Consider the following 25,033-nt stretch of genomic DNA (forward strand, 5'->3'; position numbering starts at 1 on the left):
AATTTCTTGAGTAATTATAAAAAAAAGTTGAAAGTTTGTGTGTGATGGTGGTATTTGTTGCAGGTGCAAAAATTGACACATTTGATTGATGGCAAGTTCGTTACTTATGGCGCATATATAATTCATTCGATGGATGGATGTAAAATTAACAAAATTACTTCAGAGAGAGAGATGACTGTTTGGTTGTGTGTGGGTATCTTGAATGAATTTGATGTATAGTGATTATTATAAATTATTATAAATCATTAGAATTGGGGTTTGGTTCGAAGAAGAAGAAGTTTATGAATATGGTTGAATTATGAGTTTTATGATTTATTTGAAATATTTTGACTTTTTGGCATAGTAACTATTCTTTGGTGCAAAAGTTTGAAAGAAAAAAACAAATAAAAGTTATAAATAAATTATTGTGTATGTGACAAATTGTTGTGAAAGATTTTGAATTTTCAGTTATTTTTCACGAAAATGAGTGTACCTATGGATATGTGTAAAAATTGGCTATTTTCTAAACGCGACAATGTAAAGAGTTGAATTTTTTTTTAAACGATAGATAAATTTATTGCAAGACTAACAATGGTATTGAAAAAAAATCTAAAAAAATCAAAACCAAGTAATAAATGGTTTTCTAAAACTAAAATATGAGGTAGACCTTTGAAGAAGTAGTGATTATAGGTAGGCGAAAGTCATGAATTAATAAATAACTTTAGCTTTAATGAAACTTATGGTTAGAGAATTAGAAATTGTCATCAAGGAGACAGAATCAGAATATTCGTTTTTAAAAAATTTCAATAAAAACTTCAAACTATAATAATGTATCTACCTTGAAACATAATGCAATTTTAAATGTGCAACGTGCAAGATTTTGAAATACCAAAAATATATAAATGTCCTATATTTTGGAAGGAAAATGACGAAATCAAGACTCTACTTTTGGATGCATTTTTAGTAGTTTTGATTCTTAAAAATTAATGTTTAACATTTTAAATATGTTGAAGTCTCTCCAAGTTATTCGGATATCCAATAGTAGCTTTCATATTTGTTTTTTCATTAATTTTGTGATCTTATATGACAGAATATTTCAATATTTTTGAAAACCTAATTCAAACAGAAATAGGTTTAAAAATATGTGTCTAGTTTTTAAGGCCATTCAATTGCACAATGATTATCTTGATTATTTTTATCTTTCTTCTCGAGAAACTATATTTTTTCTTAAACTTTTATCACTAGCAAAGTAAACAATTTGTAAAATTTTTGGACTAATAAATACAAAAAAAAAACAAATTTATTAGGTAAAAATTTTGTGTTTGAAATTTTTTAATTTTAGGCAATGAAATGTACGGAGTAAGAATTAAATTAAGTCAAATTGAGTAGATAACCTATTACTTGGAAAAAGGAAGATAAAGAAATTAAATTTTGAACATTTTGTTTTGCTAGAGCAATGCAAAAAAAACTATCAACATATGAATTCAGGATTATTCAAAAATTTCTCCAAAGTGATTTCATCATCGTAGAGTCGATTAGATGTCGTTGACTTTATTCTTTTACACCAAATTTTTATAATCTACTTTTCGAAATCAGCTCAGGCCAAGGGCATGTTTGAAAATATCGATAGAACTTACATCCTCCTGCACAACCTTTTATTCGGTCTTCTTTTAACACGCCACTCACATCCAGGAAGTGCATTCAGAGCAATTTTAAATCGATTCATTAATAACACCCTCCTAAAAACACCTCTTTCAATCAGTTTACTGACATTGGATTGAAGAAATACACTTTTTTCATTTTTCATTTTTCAACCTAGTCGTATTAATTTTCCAAATCCATTTACTAGAACACAAACATTTCTGTAATCAATTTTCCAACCTGTGCTGTCATAACGTGAAATAAATTCCATTTAAAAAAGTTATAAATATAATTTTTTTTTTGAGGTAATTTTAATTACTTACACAAGTTCAAAACGGCAAAATGTAAGACAAAAACTAGCTTTTTGGATATTCAAATAAAATAATATGTTACTAATTGTGAAATTCAAACTTAATGGCATATTTCTGAATTTCATAAAGCATGTTTTTTATGTTATTCATAGAAAAACAAAAGAGCTGAGGTAAAAACTTTATTTTAAAGAACTCTTATCTAAATAAATTAAGCGGGGTTTCTTCGAGGTCTCAATGAATTCTAAGATACACTTATAAGCTATTTTCGTTTGTTAGTAATCATAAAAAGTGTGAGTCTTAACTGTAATTTACAGTATAGGTAAGATTAATAAGATTAAATTTAGTTTGATGTGAAGTAAATTCGATTTATAGTTAGATTGCCGTATATTTATAGTTTTTGTGGTTTTCAAACTTGTAGAACGAATTTTTATGTTAAGATTAAAGACATAAACAAAACATTTAAACTATTAATAGTAACTCCGTTGTTCAACAAAAAATTGAAAAATTACTCTTTTTGATGATTTTTCGAATATGCTCTTTGAGGAACGATTTCCTTCTTAAAAACAAAAAAAATATTTAAAAGACTTTTCATGTAGCTACATCAATTAAGATTTATTTTTATCGTTTTATTTTCATCCCCTCGTAAAAAAATGTTTATATACATATTTTATTTCCATCATTTCTTAACACAACAATAAAAACAGCTAAAAATCCTTTTAAATTATGTTTTATGTGCAATAAAAAAAAAAAAAAAAAACAAACAAAAAACCCAAATAATTCTTAATCCTCTATCCATCTCTCCCTCTTACCTGAATCAATATCTGTTGCACTAACTGTTACCACTGGCGTTCCAATCGAAACATTCTCAAAAATCTCATTTGAATAGCTCATAGGATCAAATACCGGTGCGTTATCATTCAAATCAAGAACATTACAGTAAACTGTTAATGTGGTCGATAAACTTGGATGTCCATTATCTTGTGCTTGTACAACCAGAATATAATGTTGCACCTGAAATTAAAAAAAAAAAGAAAAAAATAAATAAATCTTCTTTAACTGAAAAATGAGAAAGAAACAAAAAAAATTACAAAAAATAAAACAAATGACCAACAACTGTCATTCGACCATAACTACAGTTGCATGGAATTTTTTAATCGTTTCCTCGAAAAACTTTGCAACAGAGTCAAGACCACAGGAGTTTATAAACTCAAAATATATATAAAAGAACTTACCATCATCAATGTGCAGTGGCATTAACCAACAAAAAGAATGAAAAAAAAAAAAAAAAAAATTGGCAAGAACTTACCTCCTCATAATCAAGACGAGCTGTCAGCGTAAAGACACCAGTTTGCGGATTCAAACTGAACACATCATTAGCCCAATCGGAGATTACCGTATACGAGACCATTGCATTATTACCCAAATCTGGATCCGTCGCCGAGATAACACCGACCTGATAGCCTCGTGGTGCGTTCTCCGGTATGTCAAATGAGTAAACAGCTTCCGAGAATACCGGCGGATTGTCGTTTGTGTCCGTAACCTGTGATTGTAAAAAAAAAAACATAAAAAAATACAAAACATCAGAAAATAAGTCTTAAACAAAAAAAATTAGTAAAAATTCTTGCAAATAAAATCTAAAAAAAAAAAAAATTAAGAATTTGGGAGCCATAGAGCTCATTTAGAATTCATGTCACAATTCCATCAGCATGATGACGATGACGAAATTCAACCAAAATTCAGCCAAAATTCAACGAGACTTATATGCAGCCCAAAAAGCCGAAGAGCCTCTCGATTCAGACCATAATGACCATAAGGCGATAATTTCAGACTGAAGCGCAGATGAAGATCGGGAATTTTCACTTCTGGAATTATTTTTGCAGATCGATGCGATGATGGGCAATCGATCGATAAAAGATGGGACAAGGTTTGGAAGGAGGAAAGGACGGAAGGACATACTGGTACACAAAAATTTAACTGCACCTCATTTACAATTCAGAACAACAAACATTTTGTCTGCGGTCTTTAGGTGAATGGTGGTGCTGGTTTGAGGCTGAGGTAGAGTGACGATGAAGACGACCAAACGCATGGAGCAAAGCATGGTCGCCATGTTTCTTCTTTTGCTACTGTTTGCTTGGGTTTTACCAGGTTCAATCAAATTTTACCGCTCGCTCGCACCAACTGCTAAAAACTGCGACTTGAAAGACGACTCTGAGATCGCTTAAGCTCTATACTCTGCTTCTTGAATAACTTAGAATATATGCGTATAGTTTTTTTTTTTGTCTGTGTGTGCTGAGAGATGAAACTGATGTAAGCCACAGCAAAAGAAAGAAAGATGCCAGTTAAATATCTTTGTTTGAGTTTTATATGAAAGCCAACATCAAATAATGCCATACTTTGGATTCCAATTGATATCTCATTTGAAGGTATCTCTTTTGGAGCTGCTATACCAAAACCAACATAGAGAGTCGCTGATGTTGTTGGTAATATATAAATGTGATGTTGCGATGATGTCCTTTTTGTCTTTACCGAAATGGATTTCTCTGTTTTTAAGGCAAAGCAACATGAAATTTTTGAGATACATTGTGCGTTTTGTTTTGTTTGATGATTTCTACGATGTGATAAGAACTATACTTGAATGCCAGTTGATGAACAGAAGTCAAGTATTTTAACAATTTTAGTTGAAAAAAGTATATTGGAATAGTATTTTATGTTAGGTAGCTTTGTTGTGATGGGTTTGCACTTTGCAGGGATATCTTTTGGGGACTTGGGGAGTTGTTAAATGAAGGATTGAAACGATGAAAAGAAGATACTTTGTCTTGTTTAAGGTTTGAGTTTTATTTAAGTGAAACATATTTTATTTCAAAGAAAATTTTAATTGGAAATATGTATAATTCAACACACAGATGGAAATTCGACTACAGCTTGAAAAAAAAAAAAAAAAACTTTGAGAAACTATTCTAAAATAAAATGCACGACTGGGGCGCACGTACCTACTTGCTCTTATGCTAAAAGTAACTTAATGTTAAAGCTTTTTATTCAAGAAACACCGTTTTAAATTATTTTTTTACAAAAAACCAAGTATGCCATTTTATTACTTGCATAAAAAAGTATTTTTAGAAAAAAATTGTCCAAAATCGTTAGAGCCGTTTTTTAAAAAATTAATTTTTTATATATACAAAATTTCTAACATTTTTCAAAAAAAAAGTTGGTATCCCATTTTAAAGAAATAATTAATTTACCTACACATGAAAACGAAATTTCAAAAAATTAATTTTTCAAAAAAATATTTTGAAATATTTTTTAAAAAATCCAAAAATGCACTTTTTGAAAATTTTATAAAATTTTAGTATTTCCTTTATCTAAACGCTTTTGCATAAAAATTTTCGTTTAAATCGGGTTAATTTTGTACGAGATATTCAGAAACCAAAAAAAAAAAAACCGTTCTATGCAGGTACCGTTAATAACGGTGCAAAAAATATTTTTTTTTTATTTCAAAAGTTGGCTCTAATGTGTAATACTACACATAAAATTTTAATCAAAATCGTTAGAACCGTTTTTGAAAAAAATTAATTTTTCTATTTCCGTTATATGGCAGGTACCGTTAGTTTTGGTCATAAAAAAAATTCAATTTCCCCTGTAGGGAATCACCAAAAACTGCTAACTATCAAGTTTGAAGAAAATCACTTCACTCGTTTAGGCTGTAGCTAGAGGTATACAGGGTGTCCCAAAAGTTAACGTCGAAATGAAAACGGTAGATAGAGTAGGTGGTGTCAGTTACCAGAAAAATAATAAAAAAAATCGCAGCCATATATTTTGGGAGTTATGGGCATTTGAAAAAAAGTCGAAAAAATAGTCACCCTGTGACGGTTTTTCATGTGCCGTGACTACAAGTCTTAATTTTTCTCATTTTTTTCTTTTGTTACGGAACCTTGAATAACCCTGCTACCAAATGCATTCAAAAATGTTAACTCAGCTGCATCAGTTTTAAAGAGAATATTACTTTTTTGCCCAACTAAGTACTAAAAAATTTTACATGACTCTAATTCAATGAACCGTAGTGTAAAAAAAATGCACTACGATGTTTCGGCAAGTTACCTTAAAAGTTGGTGTGTTCAATTCTCTTTTCAAAATGGTATAACATTGTTGAGAATATTCCATAAATAACCGAGATAAAATTTATTTTCTTAAGAAATCCGACTTTTTTATTAGGTTATTTTTCCATATTATTATTTAAGTTTTTGTATTCTGAAAGGTTCTGAAAGGGTTTGAATGCATTTGGTAGCAGGGTTATTCAAGGTTCCGTAGCAAAACAAAAAAATGAGAAAAATTAAGATTTGTAGTCACGGCACATAAAAAACCGTCACAGGGTGACCATTTTTTCGACTTTTATTCAAATGCCCATAACTCACAAAATATGTGGCTGCTAATTTTTTAATTATTTTTCTGATAACTGTCACCACCTACCCTACCGTTTTCGTTTCGACGTTAACTTTTGGGACACCCTGTATAAAAGCAATGAAAATAAGAATGGATATCCTGTTCGGATGAGCTCATTTCAATTTGAGAATGCAAACAAGACAGACTTTTTACCTACATACATACATTTTTAAATTCTGACTAAATTTTAACTTTAGACAGACAAAAATTTTTTCTGTCAAATATATCATTTTCATAAAATCTTTTGAATTTTTGTAATAATATACAAAGTAAAGTACCTAGTGTAATATTTTTGAATTCGTTGATTTGAGTGCATTGAGTGAAAATATTTCAGAATAAATCATTATATCTCTGAGGAATATCAATACACAAAGTCTACGTTTGTTTTCTTTTCAAAAAGTATAAACACAAAAAACGCGAGGTGCAACAATTTTACAATTTACAATTTTTCTTACAATATTTTGTTATTTTCTGGCAACTTTACAATGCTTAAATAAAAACGAATAAGTTTAGGGGTGAAAAGTAGTCTGCAATGTTAAAAAAGTATGTCTGTGGCAATAAGACAGAGTAGCTTAAGTCCAAAAAAAAAATTTGAAAACCAGTCAACTCTTATCTGCATTTACTCATTACATATAAGTTTTAATTTAAAAACAAAATTACAGAAATTTAGCTAAGATTCATGTAGATTAAATGTAGAGACAAAAATTTCAGTTCAATTAAAATTAAAAACCATAAAAAAATAAGATTGAAAAAAAAAATGTTCAAAAATTTCTTAAGTCGACATAAGCTACTGTGTCTTATTGCCACAGATTTATATAAAAAGAGGCTTATGAAGTATGTAGGTTCATATATTCATACATAAATGTTCTACCATGTATTCTTGAATTCTGTAATTATTTGACAAATGAGGTTAATGATAAAAGCATTTTGCTCATCCGCTGGAGAAGATGTTACATTTAATTGAATATACCGCCGTTAAGAGGCAAAAGTTGTAAGCTCACAGCTAAAATGCGAAAAAAAACTTCATCACGATTTTAAGTCAAAAATAAATAAATTAAAAATAAATTCAAATATTAATGTCAGACTCCTCGAAAGCTGTAAAATCACGCGATCTAATAAAAACACAGCAAAATTTTATAATCTGAAATTATTATATTCATGATATTCATTTCATAGCCGTGGTCACAGTGATCTTGGATTTGGATGTTCATATTCAATGACAAAAAAAAAAAAAAATCAAAACAAAAGTCCAACCTAAAATGTGCCTAATCGGTAAAACACTTTTTAAGAGATATTATTAAATTAAGAGGTATTTTTTAATTTTTTTTATAAGGATTCGTAAAAAAAAACTGAACTCTAGAAAGTACAGACTAAACTAATCAAGCTATTTCCTTCAAACTTGATAGTTATAAGTTTTTTTATTTTAATTCTCTGAAGACGAAATTTAAATTTATTTTCGACCAAAATTAACGGTACCTGCTATATAACTAAAATTAAAAAAAAAAATTATTTATCTCAAAAAGGGCTCTAATGATTTTGATTAAAATTTTGAAGTTATGCGGCAAATAAGATCTTTGTATTAAAATAAAAAAACAAGCATTTTGAAAAAAACAGTTATTAACGGCCGCGGCACCTGTAATAGAAAAGTTGTCTTTTTCTGACTTATTCGTAAGAAAATGATTTCAATGAAAATTATCATACAAACGACTTAATTAAAGTACTTAATTACTACGTTTTTGAATTTTATACAAAAAATTAATTTTTTTTTTTGAAAAATCATTTTTTTGAAGCTGGTAAATAAATTTTTTTGAACTTTTCTTTTATGTGTTGATCAGTGTTGCCAGAATGTTTTAGAGGCAAGGACCCGATTTTAAAAAATCTTTCAGCCAAAATTAGCCACTTTCAAAAATGGTCTAAAAACACGCAAACAATTTTTTTGTGGTGATGAGATTTTAAAAATTTTCAGATAACTTTTACTTCAGACTTTAAGTATAACTATGTGTTTTTAATTTTATTTATAATTGTGGTTTTCACGCTCATTTATGCCGACTTTTCACGAGTCGATTTTAGCCGCACGATATGTCGCACGGCTCAAGTCGATTAGGATTTTTCTTTGGGGACTGTCACTTTTGTCACACTTGCGGCTTACGTTCACACGAGTCGTAAAGCTTCGCCGCACGGCAAAAATCGACTCGTGAAAAGTAGGAATTACGGGGATTAAACTAAATTTGTTAAAACATAAAAATGAAAAATATATGGAAAATGGGTTGTCTCTGTTCACATCTTTGGTAGGTTTTTGCTGTAAAAAGCTTTGATTTTAAAAAGGAGCCTTAAATCGCCATGTTCAAAATTAAAAAAACCAAATTCCGATAAATCGTAAATCAAAATATTAAGGAGCGAGTGAAATGTTCTAGAAGCTTGTTTAGCGATAAATAGCCGGCTCTGGCAGCACTGATGTTGTTGATTAACAATTTCGTTTGAATGGTATAAACTTTTTTTTTGTTTTAAATCGTCTCCAACAATTTTTAAAATTAAATATACTAAGACAAACATTATTAAATATAAAAAATCATTTCACTCTATTATTTGTTTTTTTCTTTGATTTTTCATTTCATCAAATAAGAAACTATATAACCTATCCATACTCGTAAGTAATATTGTATTTCTTTGAGCTTCTTTTAATACCGATATCATACCATATTTCTGTTTGACTTTCAGTTTCAAGGTCTTTCCTTTTTGAACTTCCAAGGTGGGTGTGTGTTGATAGACTAGGACAACAAAAAAAATCCTTCTATATAACACTTATGGACAATGGAATTTCAACTCGAACCATAATAATAAAAAGAATTAAAAAAAAAAAAAATAACCATTTTTTTATTGACTTCAAAGCCTGGATAAAGGAACCCGTATTCAAAAATAAAAAAAAAAATCAGAAAACAAATCCAGCAGCAGCCAGCGCCGGCATGCATCACCAATAACCATCATCTGCTGCAATGGTAACACAAGACCACGTAAGTAATAAATGTCACCTTCATTCAGAAGTGTTTAAAATGACATTTTCTTTCCGGGTGTTCACGTAAATTTAATTTACTTATATTTCTTCTCTTCGCAAATACACACTCGTTTCTTCTGGTACACAAATATAAATCTGCGGGAACCAACTGAAAATCCAGAACAACAACAAAAGAAGGTTACAAGAGCAACAGCAGTCCTTATAACCAATAACAACAACAACAAAAAATGAAAAAAAGAAGAAAAAAAAAGTTTGTATAAAAAATATGTCGCCTTGAGCCAAACTTGTTGCTTTACGTTGTCGTTTTCGTTTCGTCTTTTTCGGATGATTTTTCGATCTTTTTATCGTCCCAGATGAATCTAGATATCTCTACAGCTTGAGGTAAGAAATCACCAACACACACACACACACATGCCCACACATTTCAGTGCATTGCGACAAACAGACAGACGGATGGACAAATGGACGAACGGACGGCAATTTAAGCTTGTAATCCATATTCATACATTAAACATATTTTTTATCGCTCACTTAAAATCAAAGTGCGAGCTCGAGCTTGCGGAGAGTCTCACAAGATTCAAAAGCTATAGAGAAGTAAAAGGTGGTGGTGGCGGCGCGGCGGTGTCGGTCGTCGGTCGTCGCAACCACCAACACAGATCACACAGAACTTGTATAAAAGGTATTTCTGTAGCCAGAGCGCATAAAGGAGGTGCAAAAAAGGTTGAAACCGAAAAACCATTGAGGCGGTTTTTTAACACGCGGAGCATCAAATTACCAAAACCGGCAAAGAAATTAATAAAAAAAAAAAAAAAAAAAAAAAAAAAAAAAAAAAAAAAAAAAGGAAGAGCGCCCATCGCAGATAAAAAGAAGCAAGAATCAGTTTCCTTAAAAAGAGCACACCAGCCAACCAGCAGCAGTAGCAAGAGCACACCATATGTGTAGGTACTGTTCTTTTGGTTGGGCTTTAAGGTTACCTTTCAACCACGCATACCGAACTTCTCTAAGTAAGGCAGCACCAAGTCTCAAATCGAGTCGAGACTTTGCTCTGTTCTCCATCTTAACAAAAAATTAAAATAAAATAAAAAAATATAAAAAATTTTTAATGAAAACGACTGGAACCAAACAATAACAACGAAAAACATACACAAAACAACAACAAAAAATACAAAAAAAAAGGACCTTCCTTCCTTCAGGTCGATTTTAGCACTCACCTGTACGATAACAGTGGTTTCTGTATGCTGTACACCATCGGTGACACGTATAATCAGGTGATAAACATCTTTGGTTTCACGATCCAGAGCGTCCTTTAGGCGCAATTTACCCGTGTCCGGTTCAAGTAAGAATTTACCATCGTCCCCATTGATCATTGTATAGGTCAGAGTTCCCAATGTGTCTGGATCGGTGGCACGAATTGTTGCAACTGTATGACCAGCACCAAGGTCTTCGCTAACACTAAATGTCAACGGAATATCACGGAATACTGGTGGACTGTCGTTTTTGTCCAATACTGTTACTTTCACCTGTAAAATAAAAATAAAAGAAAGAAAAAATTGAGATTAGTAAGGCAATATACAAAGGAATTCTGGGTATATAATTAAAAAGAAAATGTGAGTCATGAGGTGTTTTGAATTTTATTTTTGGATAACTAAATACGCTCTTTTGGTGGTGAGAAAAATAAAGATTTCAAGTTAAATTCAAAAACAACATAAGAGTTATCTTTTTGTTTATTGGAACTATCGATTTGAAAACAAATGAGGAGGATTTTATTTCTATTGTTCATTCTTCTTAAAATTAGAATCAAAGAAAAGTACTTCTTTAAATTTAAAAAAATACACGAAAAAAAAGATCACCTAAAAACAATCGTATTCTGTTTTAAATTAAGCAGATTTTTGCATGGTTTTTTGCCAAGATGAATTCCGTAGCCGTCTTAATTTATTCGGACAAATAATCTTCTTTATTTCTTAAATATGCTCATTTAAATGAAATCTACTTCATTTAAGATCAAAAGTATGTGGAGACATTTTAATTACAAAAAAAAAAAAGAAAACTGGTCGCCACTGGAGTTTGATTCACTCGCGGAAGTTTCATAAAAATTTAAAAATTTGTTTAGGTTGTTTCAACTACCAAATTAGGATGATTTCCCTATTAATTTTTAAATGATTTCATTTTTTTTAAGATAATCTTTTAATATGTATTATGACGTATGCACATAGAATTAAGACGCAATCTTTTTAACTTGAGTTTTTTCTTCTTTTTAAGATGAAAATTCTTATTAAAATGAAATAAAGTTCATCTAAAATTTAACAAAATTTATGAGGATTCCACATATTTTGAGCGGAAATCGTTTTGTTTTAAAAGGATGAGATTGAAAGTTGGCATTATCTTATTTTAAGGTGTTTTTTTTTCTCCTTGTACATTTGATGAAAAATGTAATCAAAAAGAAAAACAGTTAAATCAAAGTGGTTTTCGTTGATTTTAACTTTTTTTCATTGTAAGATTGTTCTTCAAAATTTTATTATATTATTCATAAATTAAATATTGAATACATTTTTTGGATTCAAAAAATAAATATTTTTTTTTTTATTGAAATACCTATCAATTTTTTGAAAACATACCGATTATATTTTGAATCATGTTTTTAAGTTTCTTAAAAAGCTGCACAAACTTTTTTGAAAATTTTCTTCTCTAAAAACGCTGATTACTTATAAATTTAAACCAAGAATGCAGATTGAGCTCCCATACAAAATCCTCTCGAAAATATAAATGATCTAAGATTTAATTCAATGGAGAATTATATTATCAACAACATTTCGTATTTCTTTTGATTAAGTTAATAAATTTGAATACAAAATTAAATGCAAAACTGCACTACACACGAACTTTGCCTTATGGTAAAAGTTGCCTAGAGTGTTTAAGATTTTTTTGTAAACATTTTTTAGAATAATTTCAATTTAATTTTAATAACTACCATTTCTATTGTATGAAATAAAAAAAATTATAGAAATACATTTTTACGAGACAAATTTTGTCCCGCGAAAAATGCGATTTAATCACCATATTTTGACTAATTTGTCTGGGCTACATACGAAATAAAGCCACATAGAGCATTTCTGGAATCAAATAATGTTATTAGAAGCGTTTTTTTTTTTAAATAAAAATTTTATTTTTTACATAAAATTTTTCAAACATTTTGTAAAAGAAAAATTTTGTATACAGTTTGAAATCAAAAATTAGAAAAAATTCATGAATTCATGGACCCGTTTTAAAAATGGGTTGGGGTCGAAATTCTGTATTCAAAATACTGTATGCCAAAATACTGTATGTCAAAATTCTGTATGTGCAAAATGCTGTAGGAACAAAATTCTGAAAGTCAAAATTCTGTATAGCAAAATTCTGGTTGGTCAAAATACTGTATTTCAAAATTCTGTACATCAAAATTCTGTAAATCAAAATTCTGTAAAAAAATATCGTTTTGATAATGTAGAAAAGTGCGCGCGCACTTTTTTACATTATCAAAACGATATTTTTTTACAGCATTTTCACAGAATTTTGATATACAGTATTTTGCCATACAGAATTTTACATAACAGAATTTTGCATGTCAGTATTTTGTTCATACAGTATTTTGACGTACAGAATTTTGTATTTACAGTATAATGACGTACAGAATTATGGTATTACAGTATTTTGACCCCACAGAATTTTGTCGTACAGAATTTTGACAAGCAGAATTATGACCCGCTCCCTTTAAAAATATATATTTTTCAAAAAATTTAAATTTTTTTAATCCAAAAATATTTGTTTTCGAAATTTTTCTTAACATTACAATAAGGAAGAATAATTTAATTTTCCTTCAGAATAAATTATTGAAATCGGTTTAATATTTACCGAAAAAAGTCAGAAATAAAAACGGTTCTGTATGTACCTTTAATAACTGTTCAAAAAATATTTTTTTTTTAATTCAAAACTAGAACCCTGTTTTCAGCAATGCAGACATTTTTTAAATCAAAATTGTAGGAGCCATTTTCGTGAAAAATAACCTGTTCCATTTTGATCATATGGCAAGTACCGGTAATTTCGGTCTTAAAAATTATTCAAATTTCCTCCAAAACCCCTAACTATGTATTATGTTTGAAGCAAATCGCTGTAGTGGCTAAGTTGTTACTCGATATAGAGACAGACAAATAGACAGAATCGTAATGTTCGGGGTTTTTCAGGTTCGATCTTTTTTATGAACTCGCCCTATGGTATCGTTATTGTAAGAAAAAAGGTAAACTGTATTAAATGAAATCAAAATTAAAATTTGAAAAATATCTACAAACCAAACAGAAATTTCTAATCAGCAACATATTCCTTGAATCAAGAAGTTGTTCTTGAAATTCCTCATTCAGAGGTGTTTGGAGTACATTTTCTCGAGAACAATATTCCACGCACTTAATCGAAGTTTGACTACAACATATCAGTCAGTACCTACTACCTAATAATTTAGAAAATTGCATGGTTTTTGGTTATTGCACTTTTTCTCCTAGACGGGTTGCGTCACTTTTTGAAACTTTCTTTTATCCATTTTACTTTATTAAATGAACTTACTACACTGAACCAAATCCTTACATAAATACAACGAAAAAATTCGTTGAGCCAACGAAAATTTTATTAATTTTCAGCAGATGAAAAATTTAATTGGCTCAACGAAATGGCTTTCATACGTTAATGAAGAACTTCATCAATCAACGAATACTATAGTATTTTAATGAAATTTTTCATAAAAATTTTTGATCGAGAGTTAATGAATTTTTACATCACTTTACGAAATCTTTTCATCGATAAACGTAAAATTTAATTAACCCCGGTGATATTTTTCGTTAGTCAATGTATTTTTTGATTAATTTATGAAAGAACTTTCGTTAGCTAACGAATTTTTTCGTAAATTTTATGAATATTTTAACTAAATTACGAAAAAATATTCGTTAGCTAACGAAACTTTTCGTTGTATTAATTTTTTTTAGTAGATAATAGCATATATTTATTGGACTTGTTAAATTATTAATTTAATACAGTCCAAACAAAAAATTGGCGTTTCGACCCGGTGGAGCTCACTTGGACTCATCAGTTGACTTATCGTGAGACACCTTGTCAATACGCAAATATTTTTTATATTCAGCTCAACTTACATAGATTTTTAAACAAAAACCTAATGTTAACTATATCCAGCAAGATTAAATTTTTAATCATTAAAACAGAAATGCACCCAAGTCTAGGTTTTTTTTTGTAAGGCAACGATTTTTTTTCGTTAACTGATGTATTTTTTCATAAGCCAATGTAATATTTCATTAGTAGATATATGAAGAATTTTCATAAGCTTATGAAGATTTTCGTTAGTTAATGTTGAATTTCATAAGTTAATGAATTTTTTCGTTACTTAATTAAAACTTTAATAAATTAAGGACAAAATTCTTATTTTTATTCTTTAAAATGAGTATGAAATTTTTCGTTAATTGATGAATCTTTTCATTGAATTTGATTTTTTGGCACTAAAAAGGGAGAAAAAGTGTATGAAACGTTTTCATTAATTGATGAAGGTTTTCATATTACGAAAAATTACATATTTCCGTTGAGCCAACGAAATTTTCGTTGGGCCAACGAAAATGTAGTGTATGAAACGATTTTCGTAATTTTACGAAATTTATTATTTTCAGTGCATCAATCTTGAAGTATCTTAACATTTTTGTTTCGCTTTTTGGGTTCATGTGTACCTAATAGTTTATTCATTTTTTTTTTTAATTTAAGAAAATAACTTGCGTAAAAAAAGTCATCAGGGCAGCATAGATGTTGATGTATTGATTTGATTTCATTCAGGTATTTTTGGTTATCAAAAGCATTTGAACAACTTTTTCTCTTTACAACTTTTCATATCAAAACTTATAAGTGAATATAAAGTTAAAATTTTGATGGAACCGGGAATGCTAGATGTAACTAAATTACCAATTTAACAACTGAAAACAAATTAGAACTGTAGAACTTCACAGCTTCTTGGCGTCAGAAATGCGGGCGCAAATTTAACAATAATCCAAATCATACCAATTAATCATAATAATTCGAAATGTGGTAATTTATAATAATAACCCACAACAATCTGTTTTCTGTAAGCCTGTTTCTATCTGAAAGATGTTTTTTTTTTATGATTAAATCAATTTAATTGTATAATTAGTCATTTCAATTGATATCTTCAAGTTCATTATTAAAAACGCGTAAAAAAATCTTCAATACGACGCGTCACTTTAAACCAACGCCACCACACTTTATATTTTTATATTCAAGACCCCAATCTACTTTGAATTGCTGTAATAAAACCAGAGTGCAAGTTCCATAGCATTATCGCGATTTGAAATTAAGCTGAAGCTAAAAATATAATGAAATAACAACCAAACTTCTATTTGGCTATTTATCATTTAGATACATCATTTATCTTTTGTGGAGAATATTTCCTGCCCCCCCTGGACATAGTATACTCTTAGAACAGACAGCAAAAAACCTGATGATATGAGAGAGTAGGTATGTTGGGTTGGGGTTAGATTGCTTATATTTTTTTTGAATTCATATAGAGGAAGAGACTTCTCTCGAGGACGACTTTACGACGTCGAAGCCTCTAGCTGACTCACTTCGCACTGCGCACAAAAATTGCGAATTGAAAAATGACTGATAATGATGAATGAGGACGACGAAGCTGGCGGATGCTATTGCTCTCAAAAAACAAACACGTTGCATGTATCTAATGGATGCATGTAGTTAGTTGCAATGCAGCTCTTCATCTCCGGGCATAATGCTTGCGCTTGCGCCGCCGCTGAGCCGACTGATTTGAAAATCGAATGTGCTATGCACACTCTCCACTCTCTCGGGGCTGGCTCCAGCCCAGATTGCGCTTGCAAATATTGCCGCATGCATGCGCAGCGCATCTCAAATCCATCGACTTGCGAGTCAAGTTGGTTTAGTTAGTCCATGCGTCTGTCTGTCCGTCTGTATGTCTGTCTATCTGTCCAGATGTCACTTTTGAAAAATTAATGTGAGTTCTGTTGTGTGTGTGTGTATTTGTGTCAGTGTGTGTTTGTGTGGTGCCCAGAAGATTCATTCCGGGATTACACTTTTAATGTAAATAATTTTCAGTTTCGGAGTTGGAACCTAGAACAGAGCCTGCCAAAGTATCTTTGTTGGATACGAGACGCCAACTTAAGAATTGGCCTTTTAAGATTAAGCAGATAATTGAATGGCATCAGCTTGCTTCGCAGTTTGGTTTGGTTTTGGTTTCGGTTTCGGTAGGTGGAACCAGAGAGGTGCAAAAGGTATTATAAATACAAACGGTCCGGTCGGTGGTGATGGAGAAAGCCTTTTGTGCGTAAGTAAGTGTGTCTGAGGCTGGAAGCCTATTTCAAGTTGTTCTCTGCCCAGAAGTCGCTCTGTGCAGCAGCACTCACAGATCAACGTTATTAATCAAAGTGTTTTGCTTTCGTAGATATATCGATTGTTTTTTTTTTTTACTGCTGCTTTTTTGTTTTGAGTTCGCATATAGAAAATGAGAAATCTATCTCTGGAGGCGCTACTTTAAATATTCCTTCCGCGGGCAAGTACCTACTGATATATTCAAGCTTCATCGTATGGCTCTGTTGAGTTGTGAAAATAGGAAGAACATTTATTTTTAAGGCGCACACACATAACATAACTCCTCTTGCGTGCGAGTGTAAGGTATATACAATTCTATTTAAGAGGTCATGATACTTTCTGACAATGATTTGTTTGAGAACGAGTTTTTTGTAGAATTGTGGATTATTCCTTGACAGCAGATTATATAGTTTTGGTAAGAAAAAACAAAAAAAGAGAAATATCGACAGCTTGATTTTGAACTTGACCTCATGGTCTTTATTTCTAAGATCATTTTGATCAATGATGATAAAATGTTCCATCAAAATAATGCTTTACCAAAGGCCTGAAAAAGTTGATTCCACATTTTTGTTCTCCAAGGACTTTTGGGTGACTTTTAGCAGAATTTAAAATTTATGGGAACTGACATAAGGTAATATGCCTCTTATCACTCCATTCAACAGCAAAAAAAAAAAATCATGTGTGCAATTCACACGTGGTTGAAGTGAAACCTTAAAAATCATTAAAAAAAAATCGAAAAAAAAAAAGTCATGTGTGCAATTCACACGTGGTAGAAGTGAAACCTTAAAAAATCATTTTTCTTGAAAATAAAAATAGAAAAAATCTTCCTATTTTTATTCTATCACCTTCAAATCCATGTTTTTGATATGACAACCTATATAAATTTTATATCATCTGAAAGCTTTTTGTCTTAGCTCAAAATATATATATCGATCAGTTTTATGATACATCTTCAGAAAGAGCTAGAATTTTTTGAACTCGATCAATTTCCATAAAAAAAAGCAAAAAAACACGTATTTTTATCTTCTCACGCTATTAAATGCATTTTTTCCCTCACAACCTATAAAAAATTTAATACCATCTGAAAGCTTATTGTCTTAGCTCAAAATATATATATCGATCAGACCTATGAGACATCTTCAAAAAGAGCTAGAATTTTTTAAACTCGATGAAATTTCATCAAAAAAGCAAAAAAAAACATTTATTTTTATGTTCTCATGCTATTAATTCAATTTTTTTGTTTGACAACCTATAAAAACTTTTATACCATGTGAAAGCTTATTGTTTCACCTTGTATAATGATGCATAAATCTTATTTCAAAGATGTCTACAAGAGAAGTTAGAATTTTGTAAAGTCAACCATGTCGAATTTCCAGACTGAGATTACGGTACTTCCTACACTGGTAGCTAGTCATCGCCAACAGATCTCCAGATGTGTTTTGAGGTATTTTTCAATTTTTTCAATTTAAGATTGTATAACTTGTAGAGCACGTACCGTTATATGTGATATATCAAATAAAAGCTTATGTTATTAGCATGCGTATTAATGTTAAATCAAATTTGTATGTGCACTAGATCAAAAGATATATTGTGTGTTGGAAAAGAACATTTTTTTACCGTTATCTCCGAATTTTGAATATGAAATTAATTGAAATTTTGTACAATTATAACTTATTTAATTACCTATCTACAGTACAAACTTCATTCATCTATCTTTTTAAACAAAAAAGTTATAACAAGTTGAAGTCGTGTCGCGTTTTCGTTTCATCTTTTTTCAAATCACTACGATACTAAAGAAGTTTTCACTTCAATATAACTTTTTTTATTCCATCACTTTTTTTATATGACAACATACAATAAATTTTATACTATCTAAAAGCTTATTGTTTCAGCTTAAAATATTTATATCGACCATGTCTATACAACATCTACAAAAAGAGCTAGAATTTTTTTTAACGCAATTAGTTTTCATAAAAAAAGCAAAACAATCAATCTCTTTTCTCTTCTAACGCCATTAAATCCATTTTTTAAAAGACAACCTATAATACATTTTATATCATTATTATTTCACCTTTTATATGACGCTTCAATCATATTTCTATCATGCCTACAAAAAAAGTAAGAATTTTTTAAAGCCAACCATGTTGAAATATCAAACTGAGATTACGGTACTTCCTCTACTGCTGGCTGGTCATCAGCAACAAATCTTCACAGGTGTTTTAAGGTATTTTTCAAGTTTTTCAATTAAAGATTATATAAATTGTAGAGCACGTAACGTTATGTGTGATATATTAAATGAAAGGTCATATTATCAGCATGCTTATTAAAGTTAAATAAATTTGTTATGTGCTCTAGATCAAAAGATATAACGTGTTTAGAAAAAGAAATCTTTTCACCGTTATCTCAGAATTTTGACAGTAGAACAATCAGCTCATAATTTTTTTTTCAGCTGGACTGGTGGAAACTATAGAGAAGTTATTGTAAGCTTCAAAACATTGTGTTTTAATGAGCAATCCAATCTTCATTTTGTTGTTATATGTTTCACTGAAAAATGTGCATATTACAAAGTTGCACTTTAGTGCCACTTAATCTTTAATATTGCATCAATTAGTAAACAATTCAAAAGTGAGCATCAAAATAAGGTTATTATAGTAAAAACCCATTTTATCATTTTAAATTGCATACTTTTAGGCTTCATATAAAATGTTGAAGTCATGTAACTTCCAAACGGATATCAAATATGCATATCAAATATGCGCAGAAAAAATTGATATGCGTAAGCTTTCTAAACAATTTAATTTAACAAATGTGTTGAATGAAAATGGCGGATACCACTTTTAGGTAAGTTAAAAATTTGGTAGTTTGGTAGTTTTAGTTATGTAAATGCTTATTGCTACTGCTTTAGGGTCTAGGCTCCTCGAATTTATTACCAACAATTTCTTGGTAGGTACACCTTGTTCCATTAAGCGTTAGATGAATCATTTCTAAGACTTTTTTTTATTTTATTTATTTTTGTTTAACTGAATCTATCGAGCTATACAAAGGTCATTTTAAGATATTTAATTTACATACAGAGATAATCTTTTCAAGCATCATACACATGTTAACAGTGCAAGCATTAACATTTGGCAGATCTCAATGAACCATAACCGTAGTCGAATAGTGGAACCATTATCGATATTGTACTGCGCTGCTGCGCAACAGCAAAAAAGCAATACCAACCAACACCTGGTCGTCGCAGTTTATTTTAAATTTTCTGGCAAATATAGTCTCAGAGCGCACTTTCATAGCGCACCACACCGCACCGCAATGAATTTTTTTCTTATATTCAAGCATTTTTACCTATCAGTGGTGAATATCACATTTTATTCGCATTCATTGGAATAATGTGACTTTTATTGACCGTTGCTGCTGTAGCTGTTGATTTTTGCGACCGATCGGGAGGCCCCCGGCCAGTTCAAAGAGTTCGATTGCGACTATTTTTTGGCAAAATACAAAAAAAAAAAAAAAAAAAACAAGAAAAGTGAGATGCTCATAGATTTTATGGTTAACCATATGAAAAGCTATAAAACTTGTATAATGCATCTGGATTTAAATAAAAATAAAAAAAAACTCAAGAGAAGACGAAGAAAAATCGATCCATCCTAATTGCTGTTAAAGACAGGTCATTTGTATTTTAATGTGTAGATTGATAAGATCCCGTTGTAATTTGATTCAATTAATAAATCAAATGAATTTTTTTTATATAAACTTGTACACCCGGCATTCCGATACCACACCGCGCACTTACTCAAGTGGTGTTGGTGGTTAAATTGAAAAATAATCAGTTAGAGGGGCCAACTTGAAAGTCAACTATATGGTCAAGATGCAGATAAAGATTGTGCATGTGTGACAAGAAGCACTCGAATAGTTACCAAACCAAAATAGGCACTCCAAAGAGGTGTGAAAGTTTAGGTGATAGTTTTTTTTCGTAGCGTAGTGGATGAACTTATTGAACCTAATCGTTTAATATTGGCATGACTGCCACTTAGTTAATATGGCAGAGGTTAGGTAGGCTAATAGCCGAACACTAATATGATTAAATTTTATTTTTTGAAAACCCGAAATGCGCCGTGAAAATTCAGGCAGTTGTTAACGGAAATTACCAATATGGTCATAAGATCATTAATTTCCAAAATCTGAAAAAATCAAAATCCACAAAAGCCAAAACTCCGAAAATAAAAAAGCGATATTAAAGGAATTATGCAGTAAATTCTTATTTTGCGCCATTGCTTCTTAACTTTACAATATTAGGATTTCCTTTTCCGAATCCCAAAAAACTACATAAAATGCTAAATTCGAGATCGCATTTGTGATTTGGGTTTTCGGGATTGATGGTTTGGGGTTTTCTGTATTTTGGGGATTTTATGGACTTTCAAGATTATGGATTTTCTAAATTTCGGGTTTTATGGAATTTTCGGGATTAGCCTCCACCCCAAATCTTTCATTTTATATCATTTTTCTGGATCCTTTACAGTATTTTGGGTTTTCGGGATTTTGCGTTTTCTAGATTTTGGATTTTCGAGGTTATGGGTTTTCAATGTTTGGAGTTTTTATAAATTTTGAATTTCGAGATTTACGGTTTTCAAGTTTCGGCATTTGCCCCCAACACAAATTTTTCATTTTCTATAATTTTTCGGTATCCCATTTTGGATTTTCGGTATTCAGGACTCTAGATTTTTGCGATTTTTTGAAATTTTCTAGATTTTCACTTTTTTGAATTTTCCGGATTTTGGGTTATCTGGATTTTGACAACAACCCAAAATTTTCATTTTAAATAATTTCTTGGAATCCCATTCAGCATTTAGGTTTTTGGGCTTACTAAATTTTAAATTTTCGGAGTTATGGGCTTTCGGAATTTTGGATTTTCTGGATCTCGGGTTTTATGGATCTTGTATTTTTTCTTGATTTCGGTTTTCGCAATTTTGATCCCAACACAAATTTTTTATTTAATATATAATTTTTCGAGATTCCATTCTAGATTTAAGGATTTCGGGATTCTGGAATTTCGTGATTTTAGGTTTTCTAGATTTTGAATTTTTGGGACGGGCTTTCGGAATATTGAATTTTCTGGATTTCGGGTTGTCTGGATTTTGAATTTTCGGGATTTTTGGCTTCCAGGATTTCGGTTTTCTGGATGAACTTAGCCAAACGCATGTTAAATTACCAGAAATCAATATTTTTCCGGTTGATCTGAACCTTACTATGATTTTTAAACTTAAGGTGGTGCTGCAACCTTATCTCCAATTGGAACAGTCAAGTTGATGAAATTTTTCTTTGCCACGTTTTTTATATTATTTTAATATCTGAATACTTGGCAGACTGGTACGTCAGTTTTCTACGCTCTAACATTCATAATAATAACATTTTTGTTTTATATTAAATTGTTTAATTTTCTTTAAGATAAAAATTTATTTTTAATTATTTTCACATTTTAAATCATTAAGGCCCAATTTATTCACTCTCCATTATTTTTAAAGGCTCCATTAAAAATTATAAAACTGTCAAATCGCATACAAATTTTAAAATTTCCCTTTTTTAATGGCGACTTTAAATTTAATGGAGTGTGAATAAATTGGACCTAAAAAAAATATAGTTTTTATTTTGCTTATGAATTCTGTCTCCAAAAAAGTCAAAATCACCGTTGTCGTTGAAGTAACAAAAAAAGAAAGACAAAGAAGATTCACAAGTTAAGTTACAACAGAATTTTTTATTAAGTTAACTTCTTTTCATTCTTCTTTTTTTGTGTTGCCGACAAAATTCACTTCACGATGTAAGGGCGATCACGATCGAAATATCGATCGATCGAGTACTCAAATTTGAACCCTATGGGGGTCAAGAAAATGCTCTCTTCTTTCCCATATACATTTTGTGTCTACTTGCGCGCTTACCTCGAGTAATATGGATATTTTCATGGTTTTCTTAAGACATCTTATGCCACTAAGTTTGCAACCCAAAAGAAAAAAAAAATAAAAATGAAAAAAAATATAAACAAAAGCCGAAAGGATTTTCGATCTTTCGACTTTATGTTTTTTTTTTTAGTTTTTTTTTTTTGGGGAGACACTGTCTTTGAAGAACCCGAACTTTACAAACTTCTGAAACAAGAGAATAAAGAATTAATAAAAGACTTCTTCCTTATAACCACCATCATCATGTGTGTTTGTTTATGGTGGGTTTATATCCTTACAGTGGCTTTCCTTGTATGATGCACTTTTGCACCAAAACAGTAAACAAAAAAAGAAAATAAAGAAAAATGTCGATATGAGTAAAAAGAAAATCTCATAAAGCTGCTTGCGCGAGCACCATCATCAGAATCAAGTTAAAGAGGTATCGAAAGAAAAAAAAAAAATAAGAAAACAAAATCTCAAAAACGAATCCCAAAAGGCAAACATTTATCTTTTGTTGAGCAATTGTTCCATGAGTGGTGTGTGGTGGTCTGCTCTTGGTGCCTCCCTGGTTAAAAGTTACTTTTGCCCAAAGAATATTATATTCAAAACCCAAAGCCAGGGAAGACCTATTGGAGAAGGAATGGACTTATGTGGTTGTGGTAGATATATTGCACGTTGTGGAGATACATTTTTAGCCTTAAATCGCATAAATCAAAAATTTGTTCATATTTCATGGCCTGATAAGCTAACAAGGATAACAACATGATCAATGGAGTTCTTTTTTTTTGCTTTTTTGTGTATTTTTTGTTAGGTTTTGTGTGCATTTCCTGTCTTCTTTTTATGATTCATCGGTGAAAATGGGAGCAGGAATTTTTTGAGTTTAGTGTAAGGTTATTTATTTATTTTTTCGTTTCGATTTCATTTTAACTCCAAAGTCATGCCTTCGACCTTAATACATTGTATTGGAAGATTTAGTTAAGTTATACATTGTATCAAATTTACAGCAAGAGGACACTTAAAAGAATGTATTGTTAGGTATGATATGTTTGGCATTTGATATAGCATATGAAAAATTGAGGAGATAATTATCTGTGGGGAGATACTTTTGCGGTGTTTTTGAGATTGAAATCTATTGAAAAAGGAAAATCGGTGGAGGGTCAAATGTGTAGAGTGAACAACTTTATTCAATTGAAGTATGACAACTACCAGGATCTCCACTTATGTACATGTCAAAAATTATTTAAGCACTTAAGAAGGCTGTTGGGAGCGCAATTGTCACGTTGTGCAATATTTTTATGTGTTTAGGATTTGCTTACAAAAGAGAGTCAAGACAAGCTTGTCGTTGACCTGTGTTAAAATTGTGGAGCATAAGTTTTTTGATTTTTTTAAATAAAATATTTACATTATATTTTTTGGATATAAAATCAAAACAAAAAATCTAAACGTTTGCAAAGCAAATATAAACAAAGAATTGTTTTTAAGATCAACTACCTTTTTCAAATGTCTAATTAATTCTTTTTAACATGATAGAAAATGATTAATTATATTTTAATTGAATATAAAGTTCAATCAACTCCTAAACTCTAAAACAAAAATCAAAAACAAATCCCACAGTAAAAAAAAAACACGATCTCTTTCATAAATCATCCATCAATCCGGTCCATTTTAAAACATAAAAAAAATGCAAATTTTCATTTTAAAATTCCAAAATTCTGCTACAGTTTTCAGTTTCTTTTTTAATGTTTCATTTTAATTCAATTTGTTGTTTTTTTTTTGTATCATCTTTTTAATTAATAAATGCAAATTTATTTTATATTTTATTTATGGATCAAACAGCTTAATTCACACTCAATGGAGATTTTGCGGTTTGGTTTTTTGTTGTGGTCTTAAAAAATTATATTAAAACCAGTGTGTCAGTCACTGTGGTCAATTAAGAGACTGAATTTAAATGACACATAATGAAATAAAAACAGAACCTACATCACTGATTAAATTTCAATTCAAAATTGTTTATCGGAAACGGAATCAATGAAAACCTAAAATGTTGTTTTTCAGTTGATTAGCTCTTTTGATGTTTTACAATTAAATGAAGTTAATTAAATTGTAAAATTTATTTAACACAATCTCATTGATTGTTATCTATTTAAATGTATTTTATTTTTATTTTTCGCTTCAATATTTGAAGAAGAAAAAAATTTAAAAATCCACATTTTACTCCTATTTTTCATCAAAATAATTTTTATGTTGTAAAACGACTTAAAAATAATTACAAAGTCTCTATTTTTAGGTAA

General features: G+C 30.2%; 1 protein-coding gene and 1 long non-coding RNA gene across 2 annotated transcripts in view; one reads left to right on the top strand and one right to left on the bottom strand.

Annotated features, from left to right (window-relative positions):
• The window catches only part of LOC129908494 (cadherin-related tumor suppressor), a 281,238-nt gene that overhangs the window by 80,745 nt on the left and 175,460 nt on the right, over positions 1 to 25,033 (bottom strand). Inside the window, exons 2-4 of the mRNA XM_055985041.1 lie at positions 10,593 to 10,901; positions 3,238 to 3,471; positions 2,741 to 2,942 (exon numbers count right to left, since the gene is read on the bottom strand). Of these exons, the coding sequence (XP_055841016.1) occupies positions 2,741 to 2,942; positions 3,238 to 3,471; positions 10,593 to 10,901 (745 nt within the window). The remainder of the gene's footprint in view (positions 1 to 2,740; positions 2,943 to 3,237; positions 3,472 to 10,592; positions 10,902 to 25,033) is intronic.
• On the top strand, positions 3,553 to 4,507 carry LOC129908542 (uncharacterized). The gene is made up of 2 exons (XR_008771296.1): positions 3,553 to 3,889; positions 3,958 to 4,507. It is a non-coding gene; the product is annotated as an uncharacterized LOC129908542 (long non-coding RNA).

The sequence above is a fragment of the Episyrphus balteatus genome, chromosome 1, assembly GCF_945859705.1.
Source record: "Episyrphus balteatus chromosome 1, idEpiBalt1.1, whole genome shotgun sequence".
Lineage (NCBI taxonomy): Eukaryota > Metazoa > Arthropoda > Insecta > Diptera > Syrphidae > Episyrphus > Episyrphus balteatus.